Consider the following 21,632-nt stretch of genomic DNA (forward strand, 5'->3'; position numbering starts at 1 on the left):
TTTCTGTCTCAGAGAGAAGGGAGTAATCTTTGGTTGCTTAATAGAAGCCTTGTCTCCTTTGAGGAGACTTGCTATTAAAACTTTACGGTTCAGTTATAAAAAAAGCCAAATATCAAATTTCACGTGCACAAATTCCCATGCACAGTGAAAAGGCATATTCAGGTCTTGCTAAGCAGGTTGTCCCAAGCATTGGTGAACTTTAGCCCTGCAGATCAGGAATCAAAAGAGGTGGTTTCAGGGACTGATCTACTGAAACACTTAGAACATTGTGGTCTGCGTTGGCCTAACTTTATTACCCTGAGTATTGATCGGGTGGTTGCTGAAGTTGGAAAAGAGGGACAAGTGTCTCATAAACTTCAAGCAAAGGACTCTGGAGTTTATCTGTTCTTCTAGGTAGGTACGATAATTTCCCTAATGTTCATTATTTCTTTCTTTTGCTGGTGTCCTTCTGTAGGGCCCTAAAACAATTGCATTTTGTACTATAGCATCTGTTCTGATTTTTTGAGGTCTCCTGACCTCAGACAAGTCTCTGCATTCTTAGCGATCTCTGTGTTTCTGTCTTAATCTGGTTCTCCTAGCCTATCATTAATTCTCCAGAGTCCTAATAAATGCTAAGGGTGCTTGAACAACATATTGCTGGCCAGCATGGAGAGCAGCTCTACACCAATACCTGATCTGTGCATCCTGGTACTTTCTGGTCAGATAGCTTTGTTGCATGCACTTAAGTGAAGAAAGCCTCCTGACCTCCCATTTAAACTAGTGCCATTTAAAGGCTAATCTGAGCCCTAAAGATTCGATACCATGGCATCCAGACAACTTGAACACTTCTTTAAACTGGATCCTCAGTGCATGTGTAGTTGCTATGTAGATGAATCATGACGGTGCCTACAGGGCAGTTATGTAACCATTATGATGCCTAAAGTTTGCTTCTCTTCCTGCCTTAGTTTCCTTATCATCTTTCAATTCAATGCAGCTGTCTGAAAATATCTCATATACCAGGAGGTTTATTTGTAAAATGCAGTCTGGTCTGTAAATGACCAATACTTTAGCAATGTGAGCTGGTTTTAGCAATAAATATCTACCGTATTGCAAATCTTTTAGTAATGTCCTCAGCTGTGTGACACCTCACAAGTTTCTGCCAGTATTGGGCATTTGAATCAATTTTACAGCTTTACCCTTACTAATATCTATTTAGGGAACTGAAACTTGGCAATTCTTTATATTTCAGCATGGAATATTTAAATAAATGTACTACATAGCTGATCAGAGTTGGAAACCTGCTGTTCTGTGCAAGAGGAGAGGGCTTTACAGATCCATAGTCTATCATCAAACTAACGAAACAGCACTGCAGACCAATTGCCTGTGTACCCAGGTAATCCAGGCCAGCTGGAATTTCCAAATAATACATAGCCCTGGTTTTGTAGCATAAGGGATTTTGCTCTAGCAAGTAAATAAATCAAATTTTCTGCTATAAAAGGACAAAAGATTTTGAAAACATCCCGTACGGCTGTGTTTCCCAGACTTGTTTTCTGGCAGCTGATCTTGGAGCTCAACCAATACTTTAAAAACTTCTTCCATTTTTGTAGCAGTGTGGGGAGCTTGTCAGATGAGGTTAGTAGCTTTCTGATTCTATGACTAATGTCCAGGACACAGTTCAGGGAAGGGCGTCAGCAACAGCAGTTAGTTTTTAAATTTCATCAGCAAACTATTAATCAGGATTAGGAGAGTTGTGTGGCTGATTTATCTTTCTGCAGTTTAAGCCACTTCAGTAATTGCTACATATTTCATAATTTGCATGCTTCATCTCCAAATTTCCTGATTCTATTAACATTAGATGCCTTCTCCTGCAAGATTATGTGAAAGAAGGATCAGTGGAGACTACAGAAATGTGCTGCTGCTGAAATGAATGTAAGCCTTAAAAGAGCTGTTTGCTGCTATCTATTACAGTAACACAAATCTAAAATAATGTCATTAACTTGAATAAAGGGACAAAGCAGATTGCCTGTAAATCTCCATTTGCCTCAAGTATCATCAAGTTTTAGATTGCTGGATGATAATTTTGTAAGACTCAAATTGCATGCAAACAAAATGATTTACCATGAGTTTATATCTTCTTTTCAGTAAGGTTTTTATTCTAAAATAACACTTACAAAATGCAGTATGCTAGACAGAGATGACTAATGTAGGTAAAAACGATTACCTTTTCTTCATGCATATGAACCTTAGGGTTCATTGTCTCTATCAGGATTGGAAATATCAGATACAGAAGAAGTGAGACATATAAAAACCAGCCTGCATGTCCAACATCTTTCCAGTATTAGAAAAACCATAATAAGAACATTTTTTGCATGATCTTACTTTGTTTCTCAGGCTACTGCCTCACAAGACTTCAAGCCTGTTTAAGCTGAGTACTTCTTTATGAACAGGAACATACTCAGAGTTTTTCCCAGATTGTTATTCTGAGTCTGGCCATAGCAATTGACTATCACAGTATTAAAATGTAACTTTTGCTACTGTTATATGGAAGAGTGTGTGACAGTTAACTTAAAAATAAGTTGTTGAAGAAGTTGCATTTACTATAATTTTCCTTACTGATGGCAAACTAAATATAATGGAATAATTGGAAAAATATTTGTTGACTTCTGCTCTGTTGTCTCTTCTAGCTTCAGCTGCTTAAACAGAGTCCAGAATTCATTATTGCCTTGGGTGGTTCAATTAAATGTATCACAGAATTATCCTGAGATTGCTGAGAGCCCTAAGAAAGCTGGGAGGACTCTTAGTATTGCAGTCTTAGGAATACATAGTTTCAAGGCATGTTTACTTGATCCCTCTGCACAAGAGAGCTCCGCCTTTGCAGATCCACAGCAGCAGATGCTGGATCAGCTGGGAAGAAGCATCCCTCAGGAGAAGGACTTTGGGGGTGTTGGTTGATGAGAAGCTCAGCATGACCCAGCAGTGTGCACTCAGCCCAGAAAGCCAACCGTATCCTGGGCTGCATCGAAAGGAGCCTGACCAGCAGGTCCAAGGAGGTGATCCTGCCCCTCTGCTCTGCTCTCACGAGACCCCACCTACAGTGCTGTATCCAGCTCTGGGGCCCCAACACAAGAGGGACATGGATGTGCTTGAAGGACTCCAGAGGAGGTGACAAATATGATCTGAGTGCTGGAGCACCTCTGCTCCGGAGACAGGCTGAGAGAGTTGGGCCTGTTCAGCATGGAGACAAGAAGGCTTCAGGGTTACCTTCTAACAGTCTTCCAATACCTAAGGGAGGCCTACAAGAAATCTGGAGAGGGACTTTTTACAAAGACTTGCAGTGACAGGACAAGAGGGAATGGATTTAAACTGGAAGAGGGGACATTTAGGTTTGACATTAGGAAAAATTCTTTTCTGTGAGGGTGGTGAAACGCTGGCACAGGTTGCCCAGAGAAGCTGTGGCTGCCTGATCCCTGGAAGTATCCAAGGCCAGACCGGGCTTTGGGCAGCCTGGTCTAGTGAGAGAAATCCCTGCCCATGGCAAGGGTTGGAACTGGATGATCTTTAAGGTCCCTTCCAACCCAAACCATTCTATGATTCTATGATTCTGTGATCTATAAAGCAAAGCAGAATGGTGTTAGTGAGGCAGCAAAATGAGCTCCTTCCCTCATGTGTGAGCTGGGCAGTAGGAGTGAGAGAGAGAGCAAAGACATCTACAGATGACAGTACATGAGGTGAAAACAAGAGCTGACTAACAGAGTTCCAGTTACAGACTTTAATTTTCCAAAAGAAAGATGGGCAATAAAGAGAACAACTTATGTGCGTGCAGTAACCCAGTTGACCAGTGTGCTGTTGGAATAGAAGAGGGTGAATAAACAATTTTTGAGAAATCCCAGTTGTCAATTTTCCTCCTCCTAAGAATAAGGAACTGAGACACTTCTTAGGCACACATGATTATTGTTCTGTACTCACATCAGACGAGTGTTTTTAATCTGTGACTTTTGATTCTGGAACAGTTATGTTGTTTCCAGCTTTTCCGTACAGATTTTTAACTCTGAATTGGTTTCTTCCAATGCTTTCTCTTTTCAAAGAAGCAGCAATCTGTATGTCCTCCTGAAAGACACACAAGGACACAGCACATGCCAAAGCTGCTAAATGGATCAGAAGAATGATACGTGTATGCAGTTATCCCTCTTCATACAGGTTTATGAGCTTAAGCCATGCCAGAACAAGGCTCAGTGCACAACAAAAAGCTTTACAAAAAAATTTTCCTTCCATGTTTCGCTGCACCATTTTGGTTCAATAAAACATGCTCAAAGTGCTTGCTAAAACACATCTCTTCTTTGCTGTTCAGTTCAGACCATCCTACAGTTGTCATGATGTATAGACCATTTTGCTGAATGAATGTTGTGCTTTTCACTGCATAATTTGTTGGCCTGCAGTCTGCAGAGTGTTACACAACAGGAGAATAAACAATCATTTTACACTGGCACAAATTGTCCCACATCCTGGCCTGGCCTCCGCCCATCCCTGTCCCCAGGGAGGTGCCCAGTGCCCAGGGCTGGGCTGCCCTTGGGCTGCCCGCTGCCCTGCTCCTGGCTGGAGCAGTGGGGTGGGCCTGGCTGCTGGACAATGCCCTGCCACCCCAGGTGAGCCCCAGTGCTACCAGTCCCAGGGGCTCCACAGATGCTGTGGTGACCTGGGAACTTTTCCTGCTGCTACCAGGGGAACGATGAACACTGGTTGGAAGGGACAGCTCTATTCTAGGTCTCTCTTTTGGCGACAGTGGCAGAAACCTGCATCATTATCTGGGAACAGAATCTTGGCTGCAGTAAAAATTACTGTGACCATGCTGTCTGCTTTGCCTATGAGTAAGCTGACTTTATTATCTGTATGACATACTGCTGGTGTTTCTGTAGAAGACATCCTTCAGTTCATTTAACATGTTATCACAATGAGGGAGCAGAAAAGGTGAAGGCCTGATTGTTCAAAGGACTGACTTCCTGTGGAGGGGCATTTGTTTTCCTTCCTTATCTGAAGCTATTAAGAAAGCTATGAGAGCTCATAAATAACGCTGCCCTTTTTCCTCTGATTAGTTGGCACTTCATGCTTCTACAGCTCCCAGGGCTCTGGAGCAGGGAATAGAGTGAGCTGTTGCTCTTCCTACAGCAGCCCCTTACAGACCAGCCCATAGCTGTAGCAGTTGTAGTAGGAGACTGCCCTTGTTGCAGAAAGCTCAGAGATCAAGGCAGATAAAAAGGGGCAGAAAGTCCCTCCAAGAAGAGGGACTGCTAAGTCCAAGGTAGCAGCAGTGACCGGAGGGTGGACATCAAGACTGAACTTCAAGAGTCACCGTGTCTCTCTGCATATCTTGCAGTTTTCCTTATATGTCTTTAGTTTTCTGTTGACAGTTTTTCACATGATTAACAGCTTCAGTGCATCAATTTTATTATGAGAACTGTGTCTTCTGCCAGTAGCAAAACACAGGTGACTGTAGACCGTGCAGGCTATTATGTAAACTCACAGCACTGTGAAGCAGTCTTGCTGCCACAAGAGTTTTGTGTTTGAGGAAGGAGGGTATTTTGTAAGACAGGTTTTCAAACAAAGACTTTTCAGATTCCTCTGAGTATCTTCTAACAGCACGGGCAGTTCTATTACCTGATCAGTACGTAATTCATGGAGGAAACAGAACTTCTGAGTTACTGCACTTCCTTTGTACTCAGGGTTTTAATAACATGTGACTAGACAGAAAATTGTAAGGTTGCAGCTAACTTTAAAAAAATCTAGTGTTATTATGCCAGAGCAATGACCACATATTTATTGTCTCTTCAAGTCTTTTGACTCTATTAGCTCATGTAGTCATCATCGGTATCAGAGTGTCAGGTTTCTTGCATTTTACTTTATGTTAATTCTCATGTGTGCTTCCTCTTGATTTTTTGGTAATCTGTTTTAGATATATATTGCCACAAAGCTTGTTCAAAATTACCCCAAAACAGAGGGCACTTGCTGAGCTGACCAGGAGCCTTTCCATGAAGGTCTTCTGTTAGAGGATACTGATTTTATTGAAAGTTTTTGCTGATTAATACATTTCAGTTTTAACATGCACAGCTTAGCTTCATAGAAATATATCTGGTTAAAATACGTTACATGCCTATTTCAGAACAGCCTATTATTCTGAGTTGAGATTTTGGCTTTGGGCATGGAAAGTGCAAGATCACGTCTGTGCCCCTTTGAATTCAGATAGTAGACCTGACTTTGTGCCTCCCATATCTTAGACTATGTGCTAAATAAATCCTGTGGGGTATTCCAAAATTGTTTCTAGTCTCCATTTTTGGATCAGTTTCTCTCTTCCTAAATATAAACCCAGGAAGGTATTTATATCTGAGCATGCAAACAACAAACAGAAAAGTATGGAGAAATATAGAAAGGAGAAAAATGTGGTTTGGTTTTGTTTTTTGTTGTGTTTTTGTTTGGGTTTTTTTGTGTTTTTTTGTTGTTGTTGTTTGGTTTGTTTTGTTTTTTTGTTTGTTTGTTTTGGGGGTAGGTGGGGGGGTTGTTGCTTGGGGTTTTTTTGGTGTGTGTTTTGTGTTGAGGATTTGTTCCTGTGTCTGCTCCCTCCCTCCCTCCCCCCCCACCAAAACCACTTTTTCAGGCTCTTGTTTTTTCTTCTGATGGGAGACCATCAACATTCTGGAAATGTTCATTTTTAATGAAATGGGAAAATTCTTTCTGTGCAGCTTGACAGATGAACATCTGCGGAGATAGGAAGATGCTGTTGAACTTGACTCACATAATTCAGAACATTCTGGTTCATGGGCAGGGGTTTTCATATCTAGCCCAGTTCTGGGAAACAGTACTAGAGGTGTGAAAACACACTGTATGTCAATGAATGGGAATCATGACTGAAAATGTTCTCCTACTAATGCCATTTCTATTCAAGCACTTGTACATTTTTTATTTAACTTTAGGAGCATGGACTTTGTCATATACAAATAAATTACATTTCAAACATTAGTTCTGATTTTCCATCTGGAAGGTATCAGAGTTCCTGATACGGTACTGCTGATTATTATTATATGACATAAAAAGTTAAATGAGACATTTTCCCTTACCTTTTGTTCCATCTTGCAGTGATACCAAATAACATGCTTTGTGTGTGTCTCTTTAGGGTCTGATCACCTTCGAGAGAAAGATGGACTATGGGCTGTGCTAGTTTGGCTTTCAATCCTAGCAGCTCGAAAGCAGAGTGTGGAGGAGATTGTCAGGGATCACTGGGCAAAATTTGGCCGACACTACTACTGCAGGTGAGCAAAGTGAGGAAAAGGCACAGGAACTTACATGCTCGATAGGACAATTCTGCTACAACTGTGACTTGTTTAGCTGTGGTTAGCTGCATTTAGGTGTGTGTTTGATGTATGCACAGAATGAAAATCTGACACAGATTACCACTCTTCTCTAGGCAGGTTGTTTCTGATGAGTAAGTGTCAGCAGAAGGTATTCACTTACATATACATCACTCTTACTATATGAGTAATAGAATTTTCTGATATCAAATGGCAGAAAGATTTGAAGAATTTACTTGTGCAATCTGTAGACATAGTTTATTACATGGTGTTGAAAAAAATCAAAATCTCAGGAAGATTTAATTCTGCATTTGTTTCTGTATGTGCTTCTGTGTGACAGTGGTTTAGTGAGAACTGGAAATATGCCTACTTCTAATTCAGAAGAACTCCTCCAAAGATCTGAATATTTACTCATTTTTATTAAGTTCTCAAAAGGGTGAATTCTAACTGTAATTTATATCTTATGCATCTCCCTTTCTCTCAGAATAAATTTAATCCAGAGGAGTTTACATATCTGTAAGGTCTTTTTGACACAGCTGTTCCTCAAACTTGTAATAACGTTTTCTTTATTTGCCTTGGCTGTTGAGTACTGTACTGATTGTGTCCTTAATCTTTGAGAGCTTCTTGTGTATCATTTTCTATTCTACTTTAGAAACTGTGGATTTTCTAAATTTGTGTTGACTGAGAGTCAGGTGCCCAGTGTAGAGCTGTAGTACACATGCATGATGGTCAGGTTGCACAGGACGTGCATGTGTTGCTTGTTTAATTTGCAATCAGTACTTCAATGGTCCACATCTGATTTTTGAAGCAGTAACTTGCTGATTGTGAGTATATTGAGTTCTCAGTTTTCTCAGCTGTAGGGGACTTACTTCTTGGTTCTACTTTTTTTATTTACATGCAAGGTTTGATTATGAAGCACTGGAACCCAGAACAGCATATTTCATAATGAGAGACCTGGAAGCTTTAATCACTGACAAATCATTCAGCCATCAGCAGTTTGCTGTGGGTAACAATATCTACAGTGTGGAAAGAACGGACAGCTTTGAGTATGTAGATCCTGTGGATGGCACTGTGACCAAAAGACAGGTATGGCTGTACTGATGGAGTAGCAAAGTTTTGCAACTGTCATTTTCTGTAACAGTGTTGTTTCTAACATTCAGCTGACAGGCCTCATATTTATAGGATAATGTTTCCTTTGCTTTGATAAATACCATGTTTCCTACTTAAGATTAACTCAGTCTGGGTATGATAATTCACCTCTGGTTTAGCTCGCTCTTGCTGTGCGTAACTGGAGGCAGTAGTGCCACAGAGAGTATAGAAGGGGACATCAATGTACATATATGGAGGGTTCCCTTTCCTGAACAATGCAAAATGTCATGTAGAAAGATGGTCTTCTATTTTCTGTCTGAAATCTCTTCTTGCTACAAAAGAAATCTCTTCTTACTGTTGGTGACCTACAGGATATTTAAGGCACAATGTCTGTTGCAGCTAATAGCATGCAGAAGGCTTTAGTAGATTGTACCATATGTGGGCACATTTGACTTCTCTAGCTCAAACGACCAATTCTTCCTTCCTATTGCTCCTTCTGGGCTATGTCCATGATGAGTCAGTTATCAAGAACTGCAGTTCAGACTGAGCCTTCAGTGTTCTGAAATTCACAATGTGCTCAAAACTAACTATGTATTTTTTTTGCCATGTATAAGTATATATCCAGACATCTTTAGTAAGAGCTAAAACTCATTGTGTTCTGATTTTATGCTGTTTATTTTTACTGTCCTAGTTTCCCTGGTTTGTGAATTACTTGACCTGACCAGACTTTAGCAAGTGATATTACAAGACATTAAAACTGCCGTCATGCCATTCTGGTCAGAGTCTTTATAGTTTCCATTCATCATTGCATCCAGAAAATATAAGCAGCCGGCCTGACACTGAACTATTCTCTTAGTGCATATTAGTGCTGGAACAAAATACAAGGGTATTACAGGCACGGCAGACTTGTGGCTCTTTTATAAAACAGCTTGTGAATTTTCAGTGCACTTTTGCTTCCTTAATTTTCATCCAAAGTCCTTGCCCTAAATTGGAATATAATTGCTAATCATATCACCGCTTAACACAAACGGAGAAACATGACTTGGACTGTTTTCAGGTGGACTCTGAAGGTGAATCCAGAAAACCAGAAACCATGTCTTTTTATAGGGACAAGCACATATTTATTGAGTACAGTTCAACCAGTTTGTCTTTCAGCAACCAGTTTGTCTTTCAGCAACAATAACTCCATGTCTCTACAGCCCTAGTAGGATTCTGTAAACACAATAAAATAAGAGAGGACATTGATCCATGCAAATGAAACAACAGTTCATTGCTGCCATTTTCCTCAGCTAGCTTGCTCTTTATTTAAACGGAGATGCCTCTTTCTGTCATGAGCTTCATGCATATTTTCCAGCTATGTTTTAGGAACCTGTTCAAGGTTTTTCTCCCCAGCAGGTAGTGGGGAGTGAGCTTTATATTCAGGGTAGCTGCACTGTATGTCATGAATGAGAAGCTGGCTACATGAAAATTAACCATCAGGTTCAGAAAACAGACACAACATCAGCAAAATAGGCAGCAAACAATACACCCAGACTGTAGCTTCCAATTAATTCTGAGTATTGAAACCCATGAATATTGTTTATCATAGTGCAATAATAAGGCATAAAATTAAATGAAATGTTCTGCTCTTCATGAAGACTGTTTTCATTTTTGAAGCCCTATTGTGCTAGCCTTTGCGCACATGAGTATGTAACAATGCTGCTCCTGAGGATCCTCCAAGACAGGAATGGGACCAGTTGCATTTTTGTGTGAAATTTGAAGTGGAAGGATGAGAAGTACAAGTTGCCCATTATAGTGGTTAACTTCGATCTCTTTAATGAAGCATTCTTACATTCCGAGATTCACAGAATAAATCTCTGGAGCTTTTTTATTAGAAGTTAATTAATATTTTCTCATTCCTTTGATAGATTTGGGATGCAAAGGGCTCTGCATGTGGTCTTAGTGTGGTTTTTTTTTTTTTATTTCAGTTTGAGCAATGGTCAGGAAACAGGCATTGGAGAAGTTGGAAAAAAGTTATTTCAGATAGTATCTCCAGAGATAAGGCAAAATTCTTCTGTTTAGAATATTCCAATTGTGTATTAGCAATAAGGTATTTCCTGTCATAGTAGTGACTGGGGCCTGCAATGCCTAGGGGGACCCTCAAGAGCCCGTAGAGAGCCAAATAAAAATTGTGATAATCACTATATTTTGAGGTGAAAGTATAGCCATTTGATGTGCTCCTAATTTATATATACGTTTCTGTGTCTGATATATTGCTGCTAGGTTAGATTTTCTACTGGTGTTGCTCCCTGGCATTATATTTCAAAAATGTCTTTCAGAATCCTAAGGTATTTTGCTTGAAGTTTGCTGCTTGGTCTTGTTCATTCTAACATGTTATATGAATTGAATATTATATATTTAATAATGAAATTGGTAATTAAAAAAATAAACCAAAGCAAACTACTGGAAAACAAACCATATTGTACCATACAGTACAATATGCAGTAGGTTTAGTTTTCTGAGTGCTTCATAGATACATCAGTAGGCTGTTTAACTTAATTGTAATGTGAAAGAGAAATCCCTGTGAAGCTCATCTTCATCATCAGCTTCAAAGTCAGTGGGTTAATCATGGAACATAACTTTGGTTCAGAGTTTCCATGATTACTCATTCGCAGGCCCAGTTTGCCTAAAATCATAGAATCATAGGATAGTTAGGGTCGGAAAGGACCTAAAGATCAGATCATCTAGTTCCAACCCCCTGCCATGGGCAGGGACACCTCCCACTAAGCCCCTAAACCATGTCACCCAAGGCCCTGTCCAACCTGGCCTTGAACACCACCAGGGATGGAGCATTCACAACTACCTTGGGCAACCCATTCCAGTGCCTCACCACCGTTACAGTAAAGAACTTCTTCCTTATATCCAATCTAAACTTCCCCTGTTTAAGTTTTAACCCGTTACTCCTTGTCTTATCACTGCAGTCCCTAATGAATAGTCCCTCCCCAGTAAATATCTGCAGATGTTCAGAGCTGTACTGAGCCTTTCGATTTGCTTCCTCCCAGGAAAAAAAAAAAGTCTGTTCCCATGAGAAAACAATATTCTTGTTAGTGACAAATAGTGTGTCCTGTTTTATTAAAACTGGAAATTATTCTATCCGGTAGGCTTTTCAGTGTTTTACTCTTCTTTTCTTTCCTCTTGTTTTGTTTGCAAGTTCTGCATATAAAATTTTATGTTTCATGGAGCTAACGTCTTCGATACAGCAAATAGCAAATATATGACTTTAAATTAGTGGAACTTATGTCAGGTGAAAAAATACTGTCATGACAAACAGTAAGTAGGCTGCTTGCAATTTTGACAGCGTGCTTTGACCTTGATGATGTCAAAACCTCAAAAGTGTTAAAAAGGGAAGTGTCTGTATGTTAGAGTTTTTGCAGCAAGCAGGCAAAACCTGTTTGCTTTAGTCTTCGCACAAGAGCTGAGTCACAGGTTATTCTCCAGGCAGTGCTTTCTCATATTTATTTGGTGACAGTGGGTATTTTTGGCTGGGTTTTTGACTTTAAAAATGTTTGCAACTCACAGTTTTTAGATACAGTCTCCAGAAAACAGTGAGGAATAAAAAAAATTAATAACTCTTATTACTTTCTGTGATGTTCTTGAGTGAAAAGCTTTGCTAGTGCTTAAATGCTGTTTCCAAGGAAGAGTTGAAAGTCAGCTTTTTTGCTGTATGCTCTCTTAAAAATGAGTTAAATCTCTAAGTGAAATATCATGATTTTAAAAGTTGACTTTCACAGTCCATCTCTAAAGGCCATTGTTTTCCTAGCATATGATTTCTTCCTGGCACATAGGATTGTTTTTTTTAATATAATATATTATTATGTATTTTAAGGAGTACAGCCACTGTGTCTCTGTAATTCCTTTTTACAGAGTATTTTCAGCTGTATGTCAGGAATTCTAGTCTGAGACAAACATTAATTGTCATCATGCATGTGTAAAAATAGGTACTGTCAGTTGTATGTCCCTGAGAAATGCAAAATGAATAAAATAATAAGGTCAGAAATAGTAGAGTGAACTGTCTGAATACTGGTCATGTGTATGTATACATTACATAAACATTCCAAGCGAAAATAACTGTGACATCAAACTGGCTACAGATTCTTGTGGTTTCATGGAGCATTTTGTGACAAGTTATGGGAGAGTTATGGGGAGTGTTTGTAAATTCTTTTTATTTTGAAGCCTGTAATTTAATGGGTGGTGGAACTTCAGGTGTGCTAAACCAAGTAACAATGTCTTATTGTTATTATTGACAGATAAACATTGAGTATGTGAAAGGATATTCGAGTGGTCTTGCTATTCATGTCATTGTGGGAATTGCTAGGCCTGGCAGGAGCATTTTAAATGGCAGTGTAGTCTTTGGAGAGGAAGATACTCACATGCTCTGATGTTCATGCTTTCATTTTGTGCAGCCTCCCTTCTGTCTTAAAGCTGATTGACATTAGTGTTCTGTACTTTGACCGGCTGGTCCTGGTTTTGACAACCATTTGAAACAAACTGTACCCAGAACTACGAAACTCTTCAGTTTATCTTTTTCCATTTCACTGTCATAAAATGTAATGAGCAATCAGCAGTAGACAGCCCCTTGCTCACTAGATCAGATCTTAGTAAACTGCCTGTAAAACTGTAGTCATCAAAGATGAAATCCTGATTCCAATGAAATCAGTGGCAAAGCTCCCATCAGCATCAATTGAACCATCTCATTATAAAGTTGGTTTAATAGAAAATATTAGAAAAACAGGCTCTACAGCTCAGTCTTCTGAATGTAAACTATTTCTGTTTGTCACTTTTGCTGTACGTGTTGAGTTTACTAGATAAATTTATTTATCTAGTGGCATACATATCTAGTGGCAACATCGATAAATATGTGCATGTTAAAATTATACTAGCAGCTTAAAAAAGTTTCATGATATCACCAAAATTAGAGATGGAAAATACCTCTTAGGCCATCTAATCCAGCCCTTTGTCCATGTGGGATATTTTCTTGGTTTATACTTTCTAGTGTTAATTGACATTACACGGGAAAGACATGGACCTGTTGGAGTGGGTGCAGAAGGGGGCCACAAAAATTATCAGAAGGCTGAAGCACCTCTCTTGTGGGGAAAGATAGAGAGTTTCAGTTCAGCCTGTACAAGAGAGGACCCCAGGGAGACCTTTCTGTGGCCTTTCAATACTTAAAGGGGGGGGTTGATAAGAAAGATGAGTACAGATTTTGTAGTAGGACCTGTTGTGATAGGACAAGTAATAATGGTTTTAAACTAAAAAAGGGTAGATTCTGACTAGATGCAAGGAAGAAATTTTTTACAATTAGGGTGGTGAAACACTAGAACAGGTTGCCCAGAGAGGTCATAGATGGAAATATTCAAGGTCAGGTTGGACTGGGCTTTGAGCAACCTGATCTGGTTGAAGTAGAATGTCCCTTCTCATCAATAGATGACCTTTAAAGGTCCCCTCCAACCCGAACTATTTTATGATTCTGTGATTACCAAGCAAACAATGCTTTACATGGTGCTGGAGATGTTTTGGTATATAGCAGAGGAAACAGAGTTTTCTACTTATTAGAATATTGGGGCACTGTGTTGCTAACAGCAGTGTCTTCTTCAGCAGCTGATAAAAATGGAAGAAAATCATAGAATCATAGAATCATAAAATAGTTAGGATTGGAAAGGACCTCAAGATCATCTAGTTCCAACCCCCCTGCCATGGGCAGGGACACCTCACACTAAACCATCCACACAGGCTTCATCCAACCTGGCCTTGAACACTGCCAGGGATGGAGCACTCACAACCTCCCTGGGCAACCGATTCCAGTGTCTCACCACCCTAACAGGAAAGAATTTCCTCCTTATATCCAATTTAAACTTCCCCTGTTTAAGTTTTAACCCATTACCCCTTGTCTTGTCACTACAGTCCCTGACGAAGAGCCCCTCCCCAGCACCCCTATAGGCCCCCTTCAGGTACTGGAAGGCTGCTATGAGGTCCCCACGCAGCCTTCTCTTCTCCAGGCTGAACAGACCCAACTTCCTCAGCCTGTCTTCATACGGGAGGTGCTCCAGTCCCCTGATCATCCTCGTGGCCCTCCTCTGGACTTGTTCCAGCAGTTCCATGTCCTTTTTATGTTGAGGACACCAGAACTGCACACGATACTCCAGGTGAGGTCTCACAAGAGCAGAGTAGAGGGGCAGGATCACCTCCTTCAACCTGCTGGTCACGCTCCTTTTGATAAAGCTTCTCTTTTAATTCTCTTCTCTTATTTTTTCATGGTCCCTTAAAAGCAGCAAGGACTTCAGTTTATGCGCTAGGCATTTAACAACAGCATGTCTAAAAGGGGAAATAAGGTTCAGTGGCATGTGAGAGGTGGCGCCTAGTCTAAGGGTACTTATTACAGAAAGGGAACTAGTCTGCGTGTTAGTGCAGAATTGGCAAAGTATTAAAATACTGCAACTATTTAATAGTGCAATATAGTCGTTTGGACTTAATGGCCTTCCTGAACAGAAAGTCTGTTGACTGTGGATCCAAGTATATTGTCTGTGGTCTTTAGAAGAGTGTGTTCATATATACAGTATAAAAGCGGAGAGGAGGAAAGAAAATAAGAGGAGAAAAGGGGAGCAAAGAGCAACTTCACAGTTAATAATATAATTTTTTTTTTATTCTACACACAGTTAACGTGCATTAATTAGTGTACTTGAAATTAATTAACAGTTCATGTTAAGTTTCCCAAGTTTACTACAAGCTGTTGTTGAAACTCTTTGTAATCTGATATTGATGCATGATCTTTGAGGGGTAGCAACTGATCCTGTCTTTTTTATTCACTATTGACAACTGATTTTTGATCCTGAGATTCTGTAGCTGTGTTTTAGTCCACTGAGCCTTGCTGATCTTATTAGAGTTTCTCAGGCCATTAATTTTTTGCTCTGCCATACAGAACAAGAACAAAGCAGCTGAAGAAAAAAAAACCAACAAAAAAAAAAACAGCACTAAGAGAGTTCTTGTTATGAGGAGCAGGAGGAAATACACAAGATCATTTCTAGACTTCAGAGGGGGGAAAAAATATAATGAGTGAGTTGTCCAAAGTTACAGGGAAAGAGGAATTGTATCCAAATGACTCTTCCTTTTGTTCTTTATTTTAAATGGTGAACTGTGATTTGTAAAGGTATACTGCTACCTTATGTACATGCTGCTCCTTCTTCTCCCGTAGGGGCTGAGGATTATTTTTTCAGATGCTTCCAGGCTTATCTTCAGAATGAGTGCTTCCAGCCATGTGAGAGCTACTCTCCGGATCTATGCAGAGAGTTATGAGAAGGATCCTAGCCAGCACAATAAGGAACCACAGGTAATGCAGTAGTATTATGAGTCAATAAGTAATGCACTTCCTCTGTATTAGCAATGGCTACAGGTTTTCCCCTTTAATCAGAAGGAACACTCAGCACCTTGACCCCTGTTTGTTGTGTTTGTAGATGATTTTCCTAATCATGTGACTGTACATGTTTTGAAGCAGGACCAACAGTTTCAATATATGTGTAGTATCTAGCACAACAGGAATGTCAGGGGCTGAGATGCCTGGTGATAAATGCTGAGCAATGACTTTTAGTCTAGTAAGAGAAACCATGCTCATTTTATTTTTTTCACTCATTATTTTGGAAGTGTTATAGAACAAATCAGAGTTATTGAACAATATAAAAAAAAATATTTTTCAAGCAGGTTATCTGGGGATCACTTAATTATTGCACCCCAGGAATGCCTCATGATGAAAGTACACTTAGGAAATGTGGCTGCCAGAGTCTAAATGATGTAGGGATTCCTTATTAAGGGAAAGACTTGTAGCTGTCTAAAGAATTATCTCATAGCATAACCAGACTCTTTTCTAGGAAGAGTGAATGTTGAGAGCAAGTTGCAGCGTAATCCATCAGATGCCTAAAATAATTCATAATATAAACCACATTTTGAGCTCTCAGATTTTTCTTAGTAAAACAATTTCATGCTGTGATATACAACGAGAGGACTAAGGATGTTTCATGGGAGAGGATAAGCAGTTACTTTGTAGTAAATCAAAACCCTATAGTTTGAAGTCCCATGTAGTTGCTTATTCATGTGAGGTGCAAATGCATAAAAGATGTCAAATGATGGGTAAAAACCACTGTGCAGCAGTAGCAGAGAGGGCAGGGTGAGAATATGTGGGAGAAACAGACACCAAGGTCAGTGAGGAATGAAGGAAGTGATAGAGCAGCATGGTGGGCACCTGGTGGGCAGCCAAGGTCAATGCAACACAGCCATGTAAAATTTTATTACAGCACGAATTGTTTATCAGTTGGAGTTAAGATGATAATTTCAAATGTGGTTCTTTGTGCTATACAGGCAAGGCATAGATGAAATGATAACAAGTAATGGAAAGAGACTAAGAGTTCATTTTAGAGGTTTGCAGTGGACTTACAGTAACATTATATCTGACACAAAATGTGTGATCTGAACATGTTTCCTGCCTAACAAATCCCAACAAAAAATTATAGAAAACAATAAAGCATATACTTGTAGCATTCATCTAGCTAAACTTTTGACTATTTAATTACAAATGAGAACATGCCTTTTGAAATTGAATCCTTTTTGGGTCAGCAGACTGCTCTATTTTACTTTTTACAAGGTATGCAATGTGAGAGAAGTAACATGCTGGCAGAGCGTAGGCTTCTATGTCTCCTAAAGTAAGCTACAATCAGTGCGCAGGATTTAACATTTGTGTTGTTTTGTATATTAATGAGTGGAAAATAGCAAATGTTCCCAGTAAATTTTCCACTTGTAAAGAGACTAGATTGAGGGAACAGAGTTATCTTCAGAAAATGAGGAATATCCTGCATATGCTTTTCATCTCTGTTCTGCATGGATGTGCTTGAGAGAGGTGCGTAACGTCCTCTAGAAGGTCTAGTCATGTCACCAGCAACACAGAGTGTGCCTGGGGAGCAGCAAAAATGGGACTGCTGCAAAAGGTGGTAGGAGCACCAAGCTATTCTTCAGGGAGAGAAGCTAGCTATAGCACAGGTCTGAGGTTCACCCATGCAGCAGAGCCAGAGATGAGTCTGGAGACACACACTCCTATGACATAGCTCAGAGAGAGACTAACACCCCTAGGATGGGTTGAAATGAGCTGTGGTGAACCCGTGGACAGGGTGCAGTGAGGGCGAGTCCTCATGGGAGACTTGGCAGGACCAGTAGGGCTTATCACTGCTCTCAGAGCTTTCATAGTCTGGTCTCATACTCCTAGGGTCAGAAAAATGACTGGAAGGGTTTAGGGTTCTTTTTCTATTTATGTACTGTGCCTGTCAGATTATGACACTTTTGGCTGTTTATTCAGGATATTCACTAGTGAACAGATAATTCCAAGGGCAGAAATATCATTCATTGCCTTGAAACTTGTTGCAGGGACTTTCCTGCATTTATGCCGTGCAGGCAGATATTTTAACATCCAGACTGACTCAGGAAACACATGACAAACAGCAGTTTCATTTCATTTAATGCAGTAAATTCTTTCTCTGATTTCTTGTTGTATAGCATTGTACAGTCCTACTGCTCTTCTTTCCTTGCCCTGGCTGGATACATTGCCAACAGCATGAGAGCATGTTGTATCCAACAGGAAGATAGTGGATTTCAAGGCAGTGCATAAAACCGATTTCAGGAGATCCTCATGTTAGTACAAAAATAACTAAAAATTTGTCAGGAAATCATTTGATAATCTTCAGTGGAATATGTGGAACAGAGTGAATAGCAAAGAGCATAAACAGCATTGCTGGGGAGGGGTGGCATAGTTTTCCTGATAATTGTAATTCCTTTATTGTTTAGTTTGCTTTGAGATTCATACTGACATGTAGGTACCTAGACAAGTGATAGATTTGAAGTTTTAAGTACTTTGTTTCCTATTTGCCTTCAGTAATAGAGGCATAGCCAACATATTCCTAAGTGACAAGTTACTCAAAGAACACTGATGTAAAGGGTATGTAAAGTATATACCTTATATGTAGTACTTACAGAAGTTACTACATTTGTGATAAATGCTTGTTTTTCTTCAAGTGTAGTTGATGTTTGCAGTTCGGTAGGTAACTACACGTGGTTTCTGTATCATTGCACTCTGCCTGGAACATCTGATTGTGAAAAAGTCTCTTCCATTCTTTTTATATCATAAACCAAGACATAAAATTATTTGATGATCGTCTGCTTAAGTAAATACTTGGTTGCTTCTCCTTACTGGACCACCTCCTTCCAGTACCTTCTTTCCACTGGTTATATAGACAAGTTGAAGATGAATGCTTTGCATTGGTGACAGTTCCAGTCAATACCAGCACTGAAAGGCAAAAATGCCTTTTTGGCTCTTTTTCACAAGAAATAAATTACTGTCTCAATAGGCAACTCAATTATATTGGAAGTTACATGCCATTTTGTGGAAACATTGTGGTTACTGGCTTGAGTTTGCTTCATGTCAGCATCCTGTTTTTCCACCTTCCTTTCAAACAAAGTCATATCTAAAACTGGTGAACCAACTTTTTGGTAGTTTTCAGGTTTTTCTAGTTTGCTTCTGTTGTCTTTGACAGTGTAACTGCTGATAGAGAATTTTCTACAGATAAGCAGAAATCTAAACCACTCCTTCCAGTATGCATGCTGAGACATGCATATTGTCCTGAAACACCAGTATGAAATCACAGCACTTTCTGAGTGAAGTGTTAACTAAGACATATTGTAAAGGTAATATATACAAATATATTTCTTTCAAACCAACAGTTCAATTGAGGGGGACAGAATTAATCATTCACATTAGAGGTGCTGTATGTCTCTGGATGGCCATAACTCCTTTCCCACAACAGGCTGGACCTGATGATCTTTCAAGGTCCTTTCAACCTGAGTTCCTTCTATGATGAAGTCTTGCCCAGAATGAAATTTGGACAAGTATCTGTAACAGTGCTCAATATCACTCAGGTTCAACTGACTGTCAGTGCTAGCTGCTGGCCCTACTTTGGTTCAATACCCAACAGAAAGCCTAGCATTCTTTGAAATGTGACTGGGGCGGCTCAAACCTGTGCCTTCTGATTTTCGTCTCAGGGAGCCATGCAAGTGAGTGGTCCTCGAGTAAAGCTCTCTTCATGCTTTGTTGTGCCTCAGTACTGTGTAACTCTCTACGAGTCTCACAGAAGAGCTGATTTTCAGGCTGTATTGCCTTTAAGTGTATCTTTTCCTTTAGAAAAATTAGAGGTTCCATAACAGCATTCTTGTAACCATAGCAAAGCAAGGCTCATAGGGACCTCTTGTTCCAATTTATATGTAGGCTAAACAGTAGCCATTAATGATTGTAAGGGTCACCCAAATCTTCTTTTAGTAACATCTTTCATACAATTAATTGTTAATACTTTCCACATAGAATTAAGCATAGCCATCTGCCTGATTAACAAAGTAAGAGTCCAAGGTAAAGCAGTAAAATATGCTAAAGCAGTAAAACATGCTAATAATTACAAGTCTGAGGTCACAGATAAATGTGAATAGGAGAGGCTTCTGGCTGTTGAACAACCCGTTAAAGGAATTGAAGGGTATCGGTCGGCGGGTGGTGAGCGGTTGTGTTCTCTTCCCTTGTTATTTCCCTTGTCATTATTGTTATTGGTGGAAGCAGTAGTGGTTTGTGTTATACCTTAGTTACTGGACTGTTCTCGTCTCAACCCATGGGTTCTTTCGATTCTCCTCCCCATCCTTCCAGGAGTAGAGGGAGGAAGGGGCGGGGGGAGTGAGCTAACGGCTGCGTGGTTCTGTGTTGCCAGCTGGGCTTAAACCATGACAAATGTCCAAAGCTTTTCTAAAATGTTCCCCTAGAATGGAAGAGCACTCTGTTGATGCTCCTTGTCACTGGTCATGCCCCTCATTGCTGCACATTACTGAGAAAGTTGCTTTCCAGCTACCTGGAAGATTTCCTTAAAAAGATGATTTCTTGGGTTTAACTAGTCAAATAGGCATACGAATAGCAATTTCAGGAAGTTCAGTTCATTATAACGAACAACAGCTCTGTCTGAAGCATTGAACCTTTATGCATTGGCATTTATCTTTTTCTAAAGTTAAGAGAGTTATTAGCTGTGCTAAGTTTAATGCAGATGGAAAATCTAGAGATACATTCAATGGGCATGAAATATTGAAGCAAGGGTTTATTGACCTTTAGGCTCATTTATAGCTTTATTTTATGGATCAACTCATTATTCATTATTTGCAGATCCTAACACATGGTTAATATCTTCTTGTCCTTTGTCTAGCCACCTGGATATATTATTGAATTGGGATAAGATTCAAACAGGAAGTTTCATATACGAAGACCAAGAAAGGAATGACCCATTATGCAGAGTTGTTTTGAGTTGTTTGCCCTGGGAACAGTGTAGTGAATAATCTGAGTTGTTCTGAATATGGATTAACCAGCTCTGTTTGCAGTATTTTATTATTCATTATGTGAATTGCAACAGCAGTAAATAAGTGTTGTCACAGACCTATGCAGACTGTATCAGTTACTCTTTAAACAGGGCGCAGTAAATAACAAATGCTGCAGTTACTTTTGCCAAAAACTAGTGAAATATGTGCTAATTAGCTTCAGAATCATTAGATTAGCAGCAGCCAAGAAAAGGTTTTCGGGCAGGAGTTGTTTCTTTGAATTTTTCTCCAAAGAGGCAAGCCAAGTAAAAGAAAGATAATTGGGATGAAAAGTGTCTCAATCAAAAGACTGTCATCAAAGACTGAATTTTTGAGACAATTTTTTAATGGCAAGTAACACAGGAAAAACCAAACTGATACTCAGGTCAGCATGTGAAAGGATTATGATTTATATATGATTGTATATATATATGATATATATATATGATTATATATGTATATATATATATGATTGTCTGTGTGTGTGTATATATATATATATAATGATTATATAAAGCAGTTGTTTATGGTGTGAAGTTTGTCCAGGAGCAGGGCAAACTTCAGAAATCAGTAACCTAGAAGTCCTTGCATCCAGTATCTTATCCCTAATTTTATTAGGGATAAAATGAAAGGTGTCTGCATGGTTCTGTCATGACACTCTTGCAACCCTAAGCACAAGTGTAGTTTGCTAGAGAATTATTACCTCTTTTAATCATTGGGTCTTTTAGCATGGTTCTGGTTGACTGTTAAAACATACAGTACTGTCCAGAGAAACCATAT

At 39.5% G+C, this 21,632-nt stretch overlaps 1 protein-coding gene across 1 annotated transcript in view; it reads left to right on the forward strand.

The window, feature by feature from the left end:
- Positions 1–21,632, forward strand: part of PGM5 (phosphoglucomutase 5) — a 64,993-nt gene that overhangs the window by 39,165 nt on the left and 4,196 nt on the right. The window contains exons 8-10 of the mRNA XM_065663036.1: positions 7,142–7,277; positions 8,219–8,402; positions 15,634–15,768. Coding sequence (XP_065519108.1) covers positions 7,142–7,277; positions 8,219–8,402; positions 15,634–15,768 — 455 coding nt within the window. The remainder of the gene's footprint in view (positions 1–7,141; positions 7,278–8,218; positions 8,403–15,633; positions 15,769–21,632) is intronic.

Source organism: Lathamus discolor, chromosome Z, assembly GCF_037157495.1.
Source record: "Lathamus discolor isolate bLatDis1 chromosome Z, bLatDis1.hap1, whole genome shotgun sequence".
Taxonomy (NCBI): Eukaryota; Metazoa; Chordata; class Aves; order Psittaciformes; family Psittacidae; genus Lathamus; species Lathamus discolor.